The 17,610-nt window shown below is 49.7% G+C and overlaps 1 protein-coding gene across 2 annotated transcripts in view; it reads left to right on the top strand.

Moving 5' to 3' along the window:
- b4galt2 (UDP-Gal:betaGlcNAc beta 1,4- galactosyltransferase, polypeptide 2) overlaps positions 1-17,610 on the top strand; it is a 59,502-nt gene that overhangs the window by 3,188 nt on the left and 38,704 nt on the right. For both annotated transcript variants that reach the window (XR_003783653.3, XM_029130714.3), the window contains exon 2: positions 6,528-7,172. Coding sequence is in view for 1 of the 2 variants with exons in the window: in XM_029130714.3 (XP_028986547.1) it covers positions 6,836-7,172 (337 nt within the window). In the remaining variant the exon portion in view is untranslated. The remainder of the gene's footprint in view (positions 1-6,527; positions 7,173-17,610) is intronic.

Below are 17,610 nucleotides of genomic sequence, written 5' to 3'. Positions count from 1 at the left end.
CGTGCAAACGGCTGCGTTCGTCACTTGTGCGGCTGCAGAGCCAGGGATGGGGCGAAGGCCTGACCCGCGAGGAGACGGGTCCACTCATCTACAGGCGCTTCTCATTATCACCTGCATTTACAGCCAGGATTCATTAAACCTCTGACAACAACAGCAACATTAATGTGTGTTAATTACAGCGCCTGCATGAACGATGAAAGGACCGCGCTTTATAATTAGCCGTCCAAAAAAAGCCGTTATAAACGAGTATTGGTGATCTGCTGTGGACGTGGATTTAGCGTAAACAATAAGGCATTGATTTCCGATGTGAGTGACTGCTGAGCCATAGATAAGGATTAATGAGGCCCGGCTGTTAGCCTGGCGCGATGATCGGATCTCCATGGTTTTGTATGTGGTTCTGCTTCCATGGAGCCGAGTCGGGCTAGTTAGCTAGCTAGCTTAGCTGGTTCCTGTAGTAGACCTATTGGTTGATGATAGATGAAGTCATCACAAGCAGAGGCTCCATCCAGTGTGCAGGCGCCTACTTATTATGGGGTCTGTTCAGCAAATAAAAGAGTTACCGCCGAGGTGACGCCCGTGAGACCTGGACGTTTAGTCCAGCAGCCATCGCCGAACGGAAGCGGCCTGAAGCCTGCTGTGACGTCCCACGAGCCAAAACAGCAAGCGGCTCAATTAAACACGCTGCCTTTAAAAGCGCTCACCAGATCCTCGTCTCACTGCCTCTGCCCACAATCCGTCTCCCAGCGAAGCCTTCCTTCCGCTGGAGCACTTCATTTATTCCTTTGCTCCGCCGCCAAATGAGCAGCTGGATCAGAGAGAGAGAGAGAGAGGGAGATGATGATGATGATGTTTTACTGTAGTCTATGAATCGTGGCTGCAGACAGGACTTTGTGGTATTTGCATAAGCGCGGGGGGGGGGGGGTTGACTGCTGAGACACAGCGGATGAACCGCGGAGGAGAACTCCTCCAATGGTTTCACAGTGTGACGCAGCGGCCGTCAGCTGTCGTCCGGCCACACACACACACACACACACACACACACACACACACACACACACACACACACACACACACACACAGACTGGCGGTGAAACGGAGCCAGGGTGGAGCTGGGAAGCGAAGCGGGGGGCACTTTGTCCTCGGTGGGAGAACCGAGAACCCTTTCAAACAGTCCGACCTCCCTCAGATCGAGGCCTGAGCCCGTTTCCTCTGCAAAGCAGTCGCTCCTTCATTCGCCCTGGCTCTTGTAGAACATGCTCCTATATCACATTGCATGTGAAGCGGTGCAGTCAGCGCTGTGGGGGACAGATTGACGGTTCGTCTCCAGGACAGAGGAGGTGACTGACACGAGCAGGACCCGGTTAGCTTCCTTCAGAACCCCCTGTTTGGCCTCTGTCCGTCCCAGTCGCAGCGTTTGATCAGGTCCAAACTCCGAGCCTGGACCTCAGCAGGGCCGTTCATCACTCTTTCATGGCCTGTGCATCGGTTTCTGGTGGTGCCTGACAGAAAACACTAATGCGTCAAAACAACAAAAACATTCTCTTGGTGCTGGAGCCTTTACCTTCATTAATGATCTTTTTGAGTAAAATACTATTAGTGTGGCTGTTTAACTCCTGTTTTACTCTGAACTGACTGACCCGGAACAGGAAGTAGCTTCGTTTCTTTCCAACCTTCTGGTCGTTCGTGATCGGAGTTGAATTTCTGACTTCTATCTATACAAAACCTCTGACAAGTGTTTTTTCTTTGAACGTATAGGAGGGCTGGGATTTGGATGTGGGTGCATTGTGCTCCGTGCTGTGTAAGGAGCTTTGCTTTAAGCTTCCCATAAGATAAAGGCAGTGGGAGCCAGTGTGATATATTGGAGCATTATTTACTGCGGGAGCTGAGTCTGTGAACACTCGCTGCATATTTCATGATCAGACTGAGCTCAGTGTGACAGAAGGTCACTCCTAACTGGTGCACGTTGCATTGTTACCGTCATGCGCTGCTTCTTGACATGACCCAGATCTTTCATAATGACCGTGTGCTTCCTTCCTCCCTCCCTCTCTCCCTCCCGCTCGTCATTTTTATTATGTCACTCGTTGCCTGTGTTTCCAGGGGGTGGAGGCCGTGGGGATGATCTTCAGCCACACAGACAGTGGCTTTCTTAGAAATCAACACTTTCTCCATATAGACGACCTGCAACGGTACAGAGATGAATTTCGGCCAACGCTGGACTTCATCATGGCCTCTTTGTGTTTACAGCACGGTGCATCGCACATTAGACTCGAGCCGCGGAGAATTTCTGCCGCCGTGCACCGGTTGGTTTGCGGGAGCTGAACTTGCCTGCAGCAAAATGTGCTGGAGCCACGAGAGAGCTGTGAGGCTCCATACGGCGGCGTGTAGCATGGCTAATGCATTTTTGATAAGGGGGGGGGGTTGTAGGTTAAAACGCAGGAGGCCGGTGCTCCAGAGACGGAGACTAAGCTGAGCAGGGAACGGAGCCACGGCTTTTTATATGCACAGGTGTATTGAGTTGGGCTGCGAGTTGCAGACGAAATACGGAGAAACGGAACGTCAGCGCTGTTTAAAGACGGGACGGAGGCGTTGAATAGAAGTCGTGTTGCCGCCTGACGAGCTGCATTCTGAGCCACCGGCTCCATCAGCTCAATGTCAGGGTGAGACGTCGCTGACGCAACACGTGTCGTCCTCCGCTTCGCTCGCTGAGGGTTCGTATGTGAAGCTCGGACCCGGAGACGCACGGAGCCTGGGATCCAGAGATCCGTAGATCCAGGGATCTAGAGATCCGTAGATCCAGGGATCTAGAGATCCGTAGATCCAGGGATCCAGAGATCCGTAGATCCAGGGATCCAGCGATCCAGGGATCCAGCGATCCAGGGATCTACAGTAGGAATCCAGGGATCCAGAGATGTAGGGGCCCGTCTACAGCTTCATGCAGTATGTGGAGCAACACCATTCAAACCCGGAGCTCTGAACCAATGCTTGTGAAGGAGCTTCAGCTTGTGCTCCACGCTCGTCTTTCATGTATTTGCGCTTCCTGCTGGCGTTGACCTTTGACCCCGCCGTCCCCTGGCTCGGTTCAACCCGCAGACGTTGGCTGTCAGTTGTTTACACCAGAGTGAGGAAGCTCTCTGCTCCTGATGGACTACAATAAAATGAAATGATTGCTGTGATTTCGCTTCGTTAAATGATTTATGAATTAATTAATTTAATAATAAAGAGCAGTGTCTCGTGTCTGAGAGCATGTTGTGCTTTACGTGGTCCTTTCACATGAAACCATCAGGTCTTTGGGAGACCAGAGATGAATAATGGACCCTCACAAATGTCCAGTCTGGTCGGCCGTCTGGAGCCAATTAAAGTTTTAAGATGCAGCTGCTGTGGACGCTGTGCTGTCTTTGGCCGGCGGATGATTTACACTGAGCGTTTGAATCAGGCTGTTCGGGGCCAACGCAGGCGTCAGGTTCCTTTAACACCTGCACCTGAACACTGAGCGTGACTTCAACTGTCAGATCGTCACACAGGCCTCCGCTGTGATGATGTCCATTACATTTGTCTTTGCCATAGTTATCCTGGCATCACCCTCACAGTGTTTCTGTGCTGAAACAACCAAACGTTTACATCCGTCCGTCTGTTCGTCGTTCTGATGAAAAGCCGAGGCCAAAGCGACGGCCAGCGAACGCTGCAGTGTTATTAAAATGGAAATTACACCGCTTCTTCTTAAAGGATGTTGTGTGAAGGAAATAAAAGCAGATCAGTCTCATTGCTCAACAGAGTTCCATCTCAGGACCCACAGGTTAATGACACTGTAACGGTTCATTCATGTTATGTGCATGAGCTAATATTTACATCATCATGTCCCAGTTCCTGGTTTCATTCATCATTAACGATCATTGAAGTCTTTTATAAAGGATGTTGTGTGTTGTCATGACTGCAGCCTGAGATGTGTGTGCACACCGTGGAATCATCAGATGACTTGTAGCATCGTCAGAAGATCAGAACAACCAATTACAGTAAAGGCCAATTAGCTGTATATTAAATATGGTCCCATCGTCGTAGAACATTGTGTCATGTTTTGCTTAGCAGTTTTTAATCTCATGTTTTGATTTCTGTTTGTTTCTTTTTCTATGCTTGAATTCATAAAACATAATATCGACTTAAAAGCTTCACATTCGTGCGTCAACATCTGAGATTCAGCTTGAAACCGTTTTTTCTTTTCCTCTTTCATTTGTCTCCAGCTCTCGTCCTGAATCACGTCAGAGCGTCGTATTAACGTTGACGCTCGCTTTGTTTGATCTGTGGGAAAACTGGAACCAGACTTCTCTTTTTAAATCCAGTTACAGTGTGAACTCAAACATAAGCTACACTCGAATCCCATAACTAGATAAAGGAAAGAAATATGCACAAATTAATTAGTTAATCAGTTGACTCATTGCATTTGTGTGGGAAAACTATGTGAACTCATGCCTCCAGTAATTAGCTTGACCCCGTTTACATCAGCCTTCGACACTGGCCTCTGAAGAGCTCTGCTCGTTCTGCCTTAAACCCGTTGGTTGGTTGGTTGGTTTCCTTCTTTTTATAGTCTGACTGATTTTTTTTTCATCAACTGTGGCAGGAGTTGGTCTGGAGTCAAAGCAAAACTGACCTAAACCAACATCCTGCCACCAACACCTTTAACACACTAACCAAAATTTCATGTTTCATTCATTTCAGTGAATGACCTTTGAACCCTTGCAACTGTCTGATTCTTCTTCTGAGGTTTTCAGACATCCTTTCATGAGGCACAGATCAACTCAGAATAAGACGGAGCCTCACAGACTCTCCATTGAATTGACTTATTTTGCATCAAGCGGTGGAAACGCTGTGTAATTTCCAGGCACAGTGGCGATGACGGAGCGATGCAGAGACAGAAGCCCCGTACGGTTGCATCCCTCTTTACAGTTTCCCCTGCAGCCTTGTAATTAATCTACTGAGAGTTAGCGCGGTTGTTAACCTCTGTGACTAAAGCTGCACTTTCTGTATTAGCTTCACACAGAGATTAGTGAGCCCACTAATCTCTGTGCTAGGAGACACAGATACTAGTGTAAGCAGCAAGAACTGAGCCTTTGTCTGGTTTTGACAAAGGAAGGAGGAGGTTGTCAGAGTCCGACGCGGTAGCGTCCGCGCTTCACGTTGGGATCGGCCTCGGATCTTAACAGTCATTGGGATGTTTACTGTTATTAAAAGGGAGTGACGGATCCTTGAATAAACGGCTTGAGTCTTTCTGTCCTTCATATTCGTATTCTGTCTTCATATTTTTCATAAAAGCAAACACTGGTCCTTTCATCCAGTCTCCGTGAACGGCCAGTTTCTCTCTGCAGACGTTTAATGTCTTTTGTTTTTCTCTGCTGGCCTTTTTAAGGCCAGACATGAAAGATTTCTCTAATTCACTGGACAGAAGACTGTTTAAATGTCAGCGAATCAGGAGGTGCGCGTTCCTCCGTGAGCTTTGCTCCCGTGGAAAAGCGCGGCTGTGTTTTATCTGTTCATTCTCAGCCACACTACGCGGTCGGACACCTGTTGGACATCGTGGGCCTCCTGTTTGCCCCTCAGCGCCGCAGCTGAAGCGGAAAAATGGGGCGAGACCTCAGTCTGTCCGACGAGGTGCTTGAAAAATTCAGAGCTGATACGTTACACGCTGGCGCCGGCGAGCAGGACGGGTGGTGCCCAGCGCAAAGCATGATGGGTAGACAGGCGTCTGGGTCAGCAGAAATCCATCTCATTAGCCAGCAACACACACACACACACACACACACACACACACACACACACACCCCTGGAGGCTCCGTCTTGGCAGGCTCAAGTTTGCTGCCCACAGACAAAAGACAGACGCAGCGAGAGGCCGCCAACTATCTGGAGCGGCAGCCGCCATCAGCTCAGTCACTCGGCATATGCTTCACTTTGCGGCCTCTCTGCTTCTACCTGCCCGCAGAATGAGGCCGTCCTCAGCAGAGCAGCACAGAGGCCGCTGTGGGATTCCACCGAGTCAGCTGTGCAGCCGTTCAGTCATCAGCTGTTTGCAGTGAATTCCCAGAATGCATCCCCAACGTGTAGCCGGGTGCTCCTCCCCCTCCTCCCCCCGTCTCCCCCCTCATGCTCACCACCGTGTCCTACTCTTTTCCCAGTCGCCGTCTCGTTTTGCCGTAAACGCTTTTTAAACCACTTGACTGGAAAATTGACTGTGGGTTCGGCCACGGCTCCTCGTGGGCTCCCGTCTTCAGGTGCCTTTGTTGTTTTTCCCACTGAGGGCGAACCTGCAGATTTGTCGTGCTGCTGCCCGACCAGGCGCATCGCATAAGAACAAGGGCGCTGAGTAGTTTTTAAGACGCCAGAGTGGGATCGATAACGGCCGCTTTGATTCTGTACACTGAATAATGTGACTCTATTGATTAAAACGCTCACAGCTCAAAAGATTAGAACTATTTAACAGCGTTGGATACCTTCATGTAGTTAAATAGCTTCATCCTCATGTCTGTGTCTGTTTCCCTCAGGTGCCGGAGACCACCGGAGCTTCGGACCAGGGCTTCTTGGGCTGATCCGGGTTCATGTGGTGGCCTGGAGCGGGTCGGTGCTGAACACCGTGGCGCCTCCATCATGTCGGGAGCCCGGGGATGCGTGACGCAGCCCGGCTTCCGCTGCAGCTGACGTGGTTCGTGTGCGCGACCCCTGCAGAGGTCAGAGCTGAGCTGACCCGCGTGCTCACCGGACCCCGCCTCCAGCTGCAGTTACGCCCGGTCCAGGGATGAGCGGCTCCGCGTAGCGCCACCACGCCGGCGTTGTCGTGGCGCTGTCCCCGGCCATGACCCGGCTGATGCTGGGCCGGACTCTGGAGCGCATCTGCAAGGGCGTCCTGCTCCTCTGCCTGCTCCACTTCCTCATCATGATGATCCTGTACTTCGACGTGTACACGCAGCGCTTCGACCTCTTCAGCCGCTTCAACAACGGCCGCAACGGGTCCAGGAACAACGTCAGCGGCGGCCATCATTATTACTACTTCAACCTGTCCCGGCCCAACGCCACGGCCGCCAGCTACCTGGTGGCGGGCGAGCAGCTGGTGCTGAGCCTGCAGCCGGAGACCAACCCGACGCCGCCCCCGAAGCCTCTGCCGCCGTGCCCGGAGAGCCCGTCCGGCCTGGGTGAGTCTCGCGGCGCCGCTCACTCGCTCGCTCCACTCGCTCCACTCGCTCACCCGTCGCGGTAGTGTGAAAGCATCATCCGGGTGTTTCCTCGGATCTCCACTGCAGCAGCAGATGTGGAACAGATGTGCAGGAGTCGTTTGCGCTCCCTCCCCGCGTGTTGGAAGCGCCAGCGCTGATTCCGTTCATTTCTCTGTTCACTCACAAGTTGTTGTGGTGATTTGCACTTGGGCGATTAGTGGGATCAGACCCCGATAGGACCCAAGTGATAAACAGGAGCCTTTTATATTCAGTCAGATTCCAATTAGTGGGCGAGCGAGTGCAGCCATAACTTTGTTTCCCCACATCAGACTACAACATATAACAGAATTAGTGTGAGTTTAACTCGCTGCTGCTTCAGCCTTAAACACACTCACACGACGTCCACACACAAACACACACGGCAGCAAAGCTTCACCTGCAGCTTAGCGTGAATGTGGCGTCTGACAGTGCCTTGACTTCAGTTTTGTTGCTATTTCGCTCCCATACAGTAATTTGTGACTGACACAAACTTATTCCATTAATTCCAAGGTAAAGTAAAACCTAATTGTAGTTCGAGGTGCTTCACACTCACTGCAACTTTTCAAACAAATCCTTTAATCCTCTTTGTGTATTCATAGAAACGCTGTGAACAGTGTCTGGACGCGACGGGCTTTTAATTAAGGCTACACTATATTCACACACAGACGTACAGGTAAAAATGATCAGAGCAACATTCACCTGTATCAGACACACAGTCATCACTGAACACTGTGGAACTGCTTCATCATCGCGTCACATCAAACAAGCAGGAGGACGGTTCAGAGAGGCTCCGTACAATTATCACTGCTGTGAGTTGGCTTCAGAGCTCGTGGACCTTCCTGTGTGTTATATTTGTTTTGTCCATTAACACTCAGCAGCACTTTGGTGATGAGATGAACCCGTTTCTTCTTTTCTGTAAATGAGCTCTGGGAACTCAGTCCCCCGCGAGCCGCATTGTAGCCGTGTCAACATTTTCCCCGTCTTCTTTACTGATTGCTTTTCTCATTTGATAATGAGGTTCGTAACATTCTTTGAAATTGGGAGTGGGAGATAAAAGTGTCAGGTTGATTTGTCTGAAGCCGAGCTTCGCTGATTCCATTATTTGGCCTGGAATTGGCTGTCACTGACTCCAGATCTGCCGTTCACACCAGACACAGGTGTTCTCTTGTAGCTTATCTCTGCCTGCGCTCTGTGATGGAGTAGCTGCCTGCGGGCTGTAATGAGAAAGAAGGCGCCCGAAGACTGAGCAGGCCTGTTCCTCAGTCACAGGTGCCGGGAAAGGGAGTGAGATCTAATGGATGCTGGTGGAGGGTTGGTACGAAGTGGGAAGAAGCCGAGTGAAGGAAGGAACAGCGAGCGGAGCGGAGCGCACACACACACACACACACACACACACACACACACACACACACACACACACACACACACACACACACACACACACACACACACACACACACACACACTGGGAGGTAAACAAACAAACAAGCCCTTGGCTGTCCCAGAACACCAGCTGACAGGTGCTGTCTGTGAGTGAGGGGCGAGCGTCCTCTTTCTATCCTGCTCTGTGTGTGATGGTGTGAGCTTCCATGTGGGAAATGCAAATCAGCTGTTCATCAAACATGTAACCTCGCCGACCAAAAATACTCCCTGAATTAATCAGTGGGACATGAAGCGAGAACCAAAACAAACGGTGGACTCAGTTTTCTATAACAACTGGCTGAAAGTTACTGTCACAACTTAGATTAGGAAAATATCCACAAGAAAACGGCTTCTGGGTGTTTTTCAGCTTTAAGTGTGTTGCAGCTGAGTCACACACACAAACTCCAGGTTTAGAGCTGTTCTCCAGGCCTTGCTCTGTTTGGATGCTCTACGGGGTTTCACCATCATCATCATCATCATCATCATCATCATCATCATCATCATCATCATCATCATCATCATCTCCATCATCATCTTCATCATCATCATCATAATCTCCATCATCATCATCATCATCATCTCCATCATCATCATCATCATCATCATCACCATCACCATCACCATCATCATCATCGGCCCCCAGCTCCCTCCAGTCCTCTCACCTGGACTCAGGTCTGGTCGTCACCAGGCTCCTCCACCTTCATCCTGTCTGTCGCCCTCTTGCCTCCATTGTTTTGTGGTCTGACCCAGTTTTGACAAAGCTTTATCTGTTGCACAGATGGAGTCGCGTTTCCATCTGGAATATTGTCGTATCGGCAGCACTTCATGGCAGAGCCAGCTTGTTATTAGACAGGAGTCGGCCTGAGCTCCACAGAGGAAGTCTCTCTGTGTGCGATTAGGAGCGTTTCAGCGTTTCCTGCAGTGCTTCCACTTCTGTGAGTTACAGGTTGCAGCTAAATGAGCCTTAAACGGCTGGAGACTCACACAAACAGAGATATTCTCAACAAACATGTCCCATGGGAGCGTCACTCTTCATCCCCGAGCAGGGAAGCGTTGACCAGATGCTGGAATCCAACTGCTGACAGATCATCGATTGTCTGGGACCAATGAGAGAACTCACTTTATAACCTGCTCATATCTCATTCAGTCACATCCCTGAGGACTGGAGCCCAGATTGATCTGGCTGCAGCCTTTGCTCCATTCTCTTATAATCTCTCATTCAAATTCCTAAGATGTTGTTTTTATTGTTGTGCAAGACCATCAGTCAGTTCCCTGGTTGTGTCCTGAGCGTGTCACTGGTAGAAGCAGTACGACACACTGAATAAGGGGATGAGATGATTCAGATTTTATAACATCTCCCTCAGAGTGAGAGCAACTGTATGTTTGTGACCACGACTGGAGCAGAGAGCTGGAGTCATGTTTTATTTATAGCTGTGGAGCCATTAGAATGAGGTGATACTGTATGTCCCCTGTAAGCCTGAGCCAACGCGCTGGTCCCCAGTGGAGTGAAAACCATCAGACGTACGGTTAAAGCCTGGACGGAACCCACAGAGGCTGTGACCTCATGGCAACGACCCTGCGTTCCTTCTGAACTCGCCAGCTGCAGCATCAGCAACATCTGTCCCTCCACCAGCGACGCGTCAGCGCAGGCTGAAGGTGACCCGACACGTCCTGACGGCTCGCGGTGAGACCGGATCAGTGGGACCGGATCAGTGGGACCGAAACAGTGGGACCGGACCAGTGGGACCGGATCAGTGGGACCGAAACAGTGGGACCGGATCAGTGGGACCGAAACAGTGGGACCGGAACAGTGGGACCGGATCAGTGGGACCGGATCAATGGGTCCGGATCAGTGGGACCGGATCAGTTTCATCGGTGCCACTGATCTGCTCAGGAGCCACAGAGCCCTGCACACACATGGCCGGGCTCAGGAAATGTGATACAGTGGCACGGTGGAAGGACGCGCTCAGATAGAGTCAGGGCACGGCTGCGTTTGAGTCCAGAGAAACAGACGACCTTAAGTTGAAGCGAGAGGAATTCATGAAGAGGCGTTCGGTCTGTGTACGACTGCTGATCTGCTCACACACTCATCCATACAGTGCTTTGTCTGTTTCTGTCGAGTGTTTGTCAGCCGTAGCATGTGTTTACATCTTGTGTGTGTGTGTGTGTGTGTGTGTGTGTGTGTGTGTGTGTGTGTGTGTGTGTGTGTGTGTGTGTGTGTGTGTGTGTGTGTGTGTGTGTCACATTACGCCGGATGCTGCGTGTGTTTGGAGTCTTTGACGGGGGAATAAAATGCCTCCTCTCATCTTGGTTCTGTCGGTTCAGAGTGACTATTACGATGTGCATGCTCTAACAAGCAAGCTCTCCAAATGATAAATGACACAACACACTGCCTCCACGCTGCTGTCAACCCACACACACACACACACACACACACTAACACCACACTCTTCCTTTCTCACCCGCCTCACTTGTTTTTTCTGCCTCTCACACAGATCTACACACACACAGGAAGAAAATGGGAACATGAGATGGAGAAAAGATTCTGATGGAACAAACAGTCAAAAAGCCTTCACTTTAAAACACAGCAGCTAATAAATAAACATGACAACGTTTCACAAAGCAAACAGGCAGAACAGAAATCACATGCAGCAAATATAGGAAGCAACTGTGAGTGTGAGGACCGTCCGCCGCAGCCTCTGAAGGAGGATTCACAGATTTTTATCTATTAAAATCACGCTTAAACAAATTAGTTTCTATGCAGCGAAGAAATGATGCGCATGTGTGGGATTCAGTGACGAGACGACGGGTTCAGGCTGTTGTAATTAACTCACACTCAGCGAACGCGTCGTCAAACATTGAGCTGCGTTTAGGCTTTTAGGTGGGTTTCAACCCTGCAACCCGCTCGTTTGTGATTAGGAACGTTTGTGTTAATGTAGTGGAGGTTTGAGTTGGTGTTGGAGCTGCTGGTTGTTGACTGTATTATTTAAGGAGGAGACTAATCGCTGGCACCAGGAAGCTGCATGATGGACACAGGACGAGCTCTTAAATGTCAAAGCCTTAATGCAGTAAGTGAAGCTTTGTCCATGAGAACCCTCTCCTTCCTCCTGTCCGTCATCGTCTGATGCTCTGAGTGGCTGTTGGATTTGCAGTGGATTTGTATGTTGGGTTATTTAAGCGTCGATCTGTTTTTAGAAACGCATAAAAATCGTTGCGTAACTATATAAACCCGTGAGCTTCATTAAAAGCCAGCGTGTTGTCGGCACAGAGGCTTCTGTGACATTCCTGGTTCCCAGACGTTGAACCTGAACCTGAACAGCTTGTTTCCTGTGTTCGCTGTGTTTTGAGCCGTGGTTCATTCACAAACGGCGAGTGTGCGTCCATCCGCTGTGCGCTCGCTGCTGCGCCCACGATGACACGGGCTCCACTGGAGGCCTTTCCTCTAGTTACAGGTTTAGTGCTTCCATCCGCCTGCTGATTTGTCAGGTCTGGGTTCCACACGTGTGAAGGTCGTCAGGCATCAGCTGATCTGGGTGTGAAGACGGTGGGCGGTTCACAGAATATGTTGATTGAATTCATAAACAAACACATTGCAACTTTATTATTTCGTTATAAAACATAAAATGTGTGTGAAACCAGTGGCTTTTTTCTGTTTTCTTTGCTTGATTTCTGGTATTTTCTATTCTGTTTCAGATTTTGTAACTAGCTAAACTTTACAGCCAACGCTTAACCCTGGAGGTGACAGATATGTTTTTTTGTGTGTGAAACACTGAAGGCTGTGATTTCACCATGTCCAGTCCCATCGTATTCACCGCCGTCGTATCTGTGCTGAAACACTCTGTACCTGCTTCATTAGACACGCTGCCTTCTGCTTTGGCGTCGCACCCGTCGCACGCGCGTCAGACCAGCTCTCAGCATCACAACAGTTAAGCCGCCGCCGCCGCCGAGCAAAGCCACACAAGCAAATTACTGTCGCAATTTAATTATGCACCATTAGAAGCGTTCAGGGATGAATGGACCGTCATGCAGAGGATTAGAAGTGTGAGAGATTTGGTTTGGATTAGTTAAAAGGATTATTACTAGTTGTGTTGTGTTGTGTTGTGTTGTGTTGTGTTGTGTTGTGTTGTGTTGTGTTGTGTTGTGTTGTGTTGTGTTGTGTTGTGTTGTGTTGTGTTGTGTTGTGGACGACAAAAAAGGCGTATTTGGAATCTGGGTGAATGGAACAAAAGGAAAACCTCACCTCGTCCCACTTTTATTCATTTAGCAGCTTTATTTAGGAGAATCAAAACTTATTAGCGATAAAATGAGCTGATTTGTGTTTAACACGTCTCTGAAAGGCTAAATTCTCCCTTTTCTGTGCCCGTGTTCTGTTATGAGATCAGATAATATATCATATCATTTGACAAGTCATGTGTCCTGTTACGCGTGAAGAAGAATAAAGACCTGTGAGGTTAATGATTGGACACAGAGGAACGGATGACGGAGGAGGAAGAGCCCGAACGCTAAATGAAAAGATAAGAGGAGGGAGAGGAGCTGCTGATGAGAGGAGATGAGGAGCAGGAGGGAACGAGGAGGAGAAAGGAAGGAGGAGGAGAAAGGAAGCAGGTGGAGAGAGGAACAATGGAAAGAGGGAAGGAGGAGGAGAAAGGAAGGAGGAGGCTGGATTCAGGAGGAGTTTAGTGCCAGAGGAAGCAGCAGTGAGGTGTCCTGGAAAATGAAATGAATGGGTCCCTTTAGTAGGACGCACACACACACACACACACACACACACACACACACACACACACACACACACACACACACACACACACACACACACACACATGCACACGCGGGTTAAGTGGGTTTTTGTTGTTTTTAAATGTATGTGAGTGTTCTGGAATATTCATACAGAAATAAGTGTTAAACTGTCGGGACAGACTTTAATTGGATCATTGTGTCAGTGAAATTGAACATGTAGCAAAGACGTGCGCGTGTGTGCGCGTGTGTGTGCGCGTCCTACTAAAGTGTGTTCTGGCGGCTCCACTGACTGAGGACCGACTGTTAGTTTTAGCCGAAGTTTAATATTAGAGGAATGAAGTGAACGTGAGGATGGAGCTGATGAACAGTGAGCAACGGGACGATAACGACACATGAAACGACGCAGCGCTGTTATTTCATCCTGAATGAGCCTTTTTATCCACAAGCCTCCATTTAGTGACTGTGAAGAGAGCGAAGCTCGCGTGGATGCAAACGACGGCAGCTTCTTTCTCTGCGGTGACTCGTAAACACCGTCTCCTCCTGAGAACGCTGCTCATCCGTCAGCCCGTTTTATGTTGGACTGCATCTTTATGAGGACTCAGCTGTGACTCCCGAGGGAGCTGAATTACTGTTAGGCAGCGCCATGTTCATGATTAGCTGAGGGAATGGAGGCTCGCTGGGGTTGATGAATCAAACCCGCTTCTGGAGGACGACGCGCCACGTTCATCTGCTGCGGGTGAAATCACTGCTCATTCAGAACTCACCAGCGCTGCTATTAGATCGTTTCAGGATCAGTTTGTCCACAGCTCAACCGACATCTTAATTACTGATGTCCTCAAGTCAATTCCAAGAAACCTCTGGATCTGATTAAGAGCTGCTTCCTTTGGGGAATTTTTTTATTAATCCAAAATTTGCATCTTTCGGCCAAAGACGAAAGTTTGACGACATGATGTACAAATAATTCAATGCTGCATCAGCCCAATTACTGCCACTGTGACATCCATCAAAACACGGGAAGCTCCAGCTTCCAGCAGAATGTGTAGTTGACACGCGTGGTTCAGGATCCCTGCAGACACACACTCACTGACTGTCACTCAAAAACACTCACAAACGCTGTCACTTCACCTACATTTAGTGAACAGCTTCTCTTCTGAGGGGATGAAACTCACACTCACACTCAGAAATCAATGCTCTCTTGACGATGAAACCCAACATGTTTTGCTTGTTGTTCGTACATTCACTTTATTCCTCAGCTGCGGTTATTTTGGGACTTTCGCGTCACAGGTCAAAGTACCGACTTCAGCAGGGACCGATCCCACAAACAGCGACTGCGTAAAAATAACAGCATTTATTAAAGCTCGGAGTTGCAGCCGTTGGCAGGAAGTAAAAGGTTTGATGTGATTCTAATGGCGTGAGGAAAAACAAGACATTTCACTGGAGTCCGCTGAGGTTCGGAGTCGCGCCAAATATTTCATGTTTGTGTTGTTAATATATGATGAGCTACAGTCACACTTCAGCTTTGTGATGATGCATGTTATGGATAATCCAGCAGCTTTTAAATGGTTAATAAATGCTTAAACCAGTGGAAAAGAGGGAAAACACAATAAAAACAACATTAAACGAAGAAACATGTGGAAGAAAATATAAACTGATAAACGGAACAGTCAGAAAAACAGATTTAGGTGAAATCTCTGTGACCTAATGAAGAAACACTGAGAAGGAATCAATCACATCAGGCGCCGAAGCAGCAACGCACATGCGTCGCTTTCCATCTTATCACATCTGATCTAACGGGAAATTAAAGCTGCCTCTGCCCTTCACGCTCCGGCTCCCAGAGAACATCTGCATCATATGTGTTTCACCACAACGGCCTCATCGAGTCCGTGGAGGTCGCATCACTGAGCCGGGATCGAATGAATGAAGTGGGTTTGATTCGCAGCGCGTTTCACCTGAGGAACCGCGGCTCCGAACCTCGGCCCTCCCGCTGCCCAGCGCTCCCCTCCAGCCGCCTCCCCTCCAGCCTCCTCCCCTCCAGCCGCCTCCCCTCCAGCCTCCTCCCCTCCAGCCGCCTCCCCTCCAGCCTCCTCCCCTCCAGCCGCCTCCCCTCCAGCCTCCTCCCCTCCAGCCGCCTCCCCTCCAGCCGCCTCCCCTCCAGCCGCCTCCCTGTTCCCTGTGGACGATGGGAACACGGGAGGAGCTGGAATTAGCCGGTAGCTGCCCTGACGTTGTCGGGCGGAGAACATCCTGGTCAGAACCCAGATCAGCCTGAGCCCAGAGGACCCCCCGCTGGTTTCCATCCTGGGACAGTTTGACGTTCTCCTGCATGATCAGTGGAGCAGCACCAGGAGGTCCTGGTTCTCCAGCAGAACCCGGCTCAGGGTCGGCCTCCGTCTGTGTGATGTCATTCCCTCCACAGCAGCTCATTGATTTCGCCCCCCACGGCTCCCTGTGGGGGCCGTCTCCTTTCAGGAGCCCCTTTAAATTCCACATAATTGTGGATGAGATGAGTTTGTCTGAGTCGTATTAGAGGAATAAATCGGCTTCCTGTCCTTCCTGTTTCTTCTCTTCCTCAGACGTTCAGTCCAAAGTTGAGACAGTTTCCAGTTTGTTTGTGTGTTGAAAACATGATGTTTTCTCGTAAACGGATCAGCAAACATCTGCTGATGTTCCCAGAGGCTCTTGTTCTGGCCCTCGCGTCCACGCCGCGTGGCGTTCAGGGCCCCCCCCCACGCGGCCGGTCCGTTGTGCAGCGTGGGCCGGCAGCAGAAGCTTAGGTGGCGATTTGTCACCTCGTCCTACGTCTCGTTGTGCTTCATTTCTGTGTGATGACAGAGGCGCTGGCACATTTAGCAGCGCGTTGGAAGTCCTGGTTCCTTACGTTGGGCTGTAGTTTTGCGACCACAGACCTCATGGAGGTTTGACACTGATGCTGCTGATGGTGCTGCAGCCCGTTCGGGCTCGTTGCCACGGTACCTGCGTTTGGGTCGCATCTTCTTCTCTCTCTCTTTTCCACATGCACAGAATCAAACGTGTCAGGTGATCATGTGACTGGTGTTGATTCCTCCAATCAAACTGATTCGACCTCCATCTGTTGCTGCTCTGTCCCCTGTCCCACTCAGACCAGTGCTTGTAACCAGTAACAGGCCACATGTCTGTTTACTGTATCCTCATTTTGAAGCCGTAACCAAACGTGCAGTCAGTTGTTCCTCAAACTGAATTGACGGCATTCATTTGATGAGCTAAAGAGATCGGGGGCCGCGGGTTTGTCTTTTTTTTTTTGTTAGGACTCGTCGCCAAAACCATCTGGTTTGGAAACGATCCTTCTTTTCTCTGCCCCAATTAGGCAGAGATACTGGATGAGCCTCGCAGCAGTTGGACTGGGACCGGGCCATCTGTGCGGTTCCGGTGCCACGGCGCTGCTGTCACACGCGTTCCGTCCAGCCCGTATAGATTTCCCCTGTCATCGTTTGTGATTATAGATGACGCGTGTCCTGTTATAAAGCGCCAGCAGAGGAGAGGAATGCAAGTTATGACTATGGTCACACAAGCGATGGAGGAGTTTGTGAGCGTGCGAACATGGATGTAAACAAGACAAAATGTAGACGTCCAGGATAGAAACGGAATAAAAACACTACGTTCAACTTGTTTACAGGATTCAAAGACTCCACAGACGCTTTAGGTTCAGCTTTAGTTACACATAGAAGCTGTTTTTTTAAGGCCAGTGGGTCTGATTTATGTTTATATGTTGAGTAAACAGAAACTTTACTAAGAGACTTATTAATTATTAACCATGGTTGTCATCTCGCCTCCAAACTTGAGCAGCCTGGAAAAAGTCTGATAGTGAGGAGAGAAAGGGAGGAGGTGGAGGCGGCTCGAAGCGACGGCGACAGCAGTGATGATTGGATGAGAGGCTGTTCTGAGGGAGCAGCTGATGGAGCGAAGGAGCAGAGGGAGGAGCACAGAGGAGGCGGAGGTGAGGATCAGGGCTCGTAGAGTCACAGATGGAGGTCAGACTCCTCAGCCTCTCCTTTGAGACTGAGACTCCTCCACTTACTCCTGATTCAGGATGATTGGAACCAACTCTTCCTCCTCCTCATGACCTGCGTTGTGTCACACCTTTGTCTTCATTCGCTCTTCGTCCTCGTTAAACCACTGAATCGAGCCACTCTGGAGTTTTATTAATAACTTTCACTGTATCTGTCACAAGTGATTAAGG

This window comes from Betta splendens, chromosome 17, assembly GCF_900634795.4.
Source record: "Betta splendens chromosome 17, fBetSpl5.4, whole genome shotgun sequence".
Taxonomy (NCBI): domain Eukaryota; kingdom Metazoa; phylum Chordata; class Actinopteri; order Anabantiformes; family Osphronemidae; genus Betta; species Betta splendens.
This window is presented reverse-complemented; position numbering and strand designations above follow the sequence as displayed.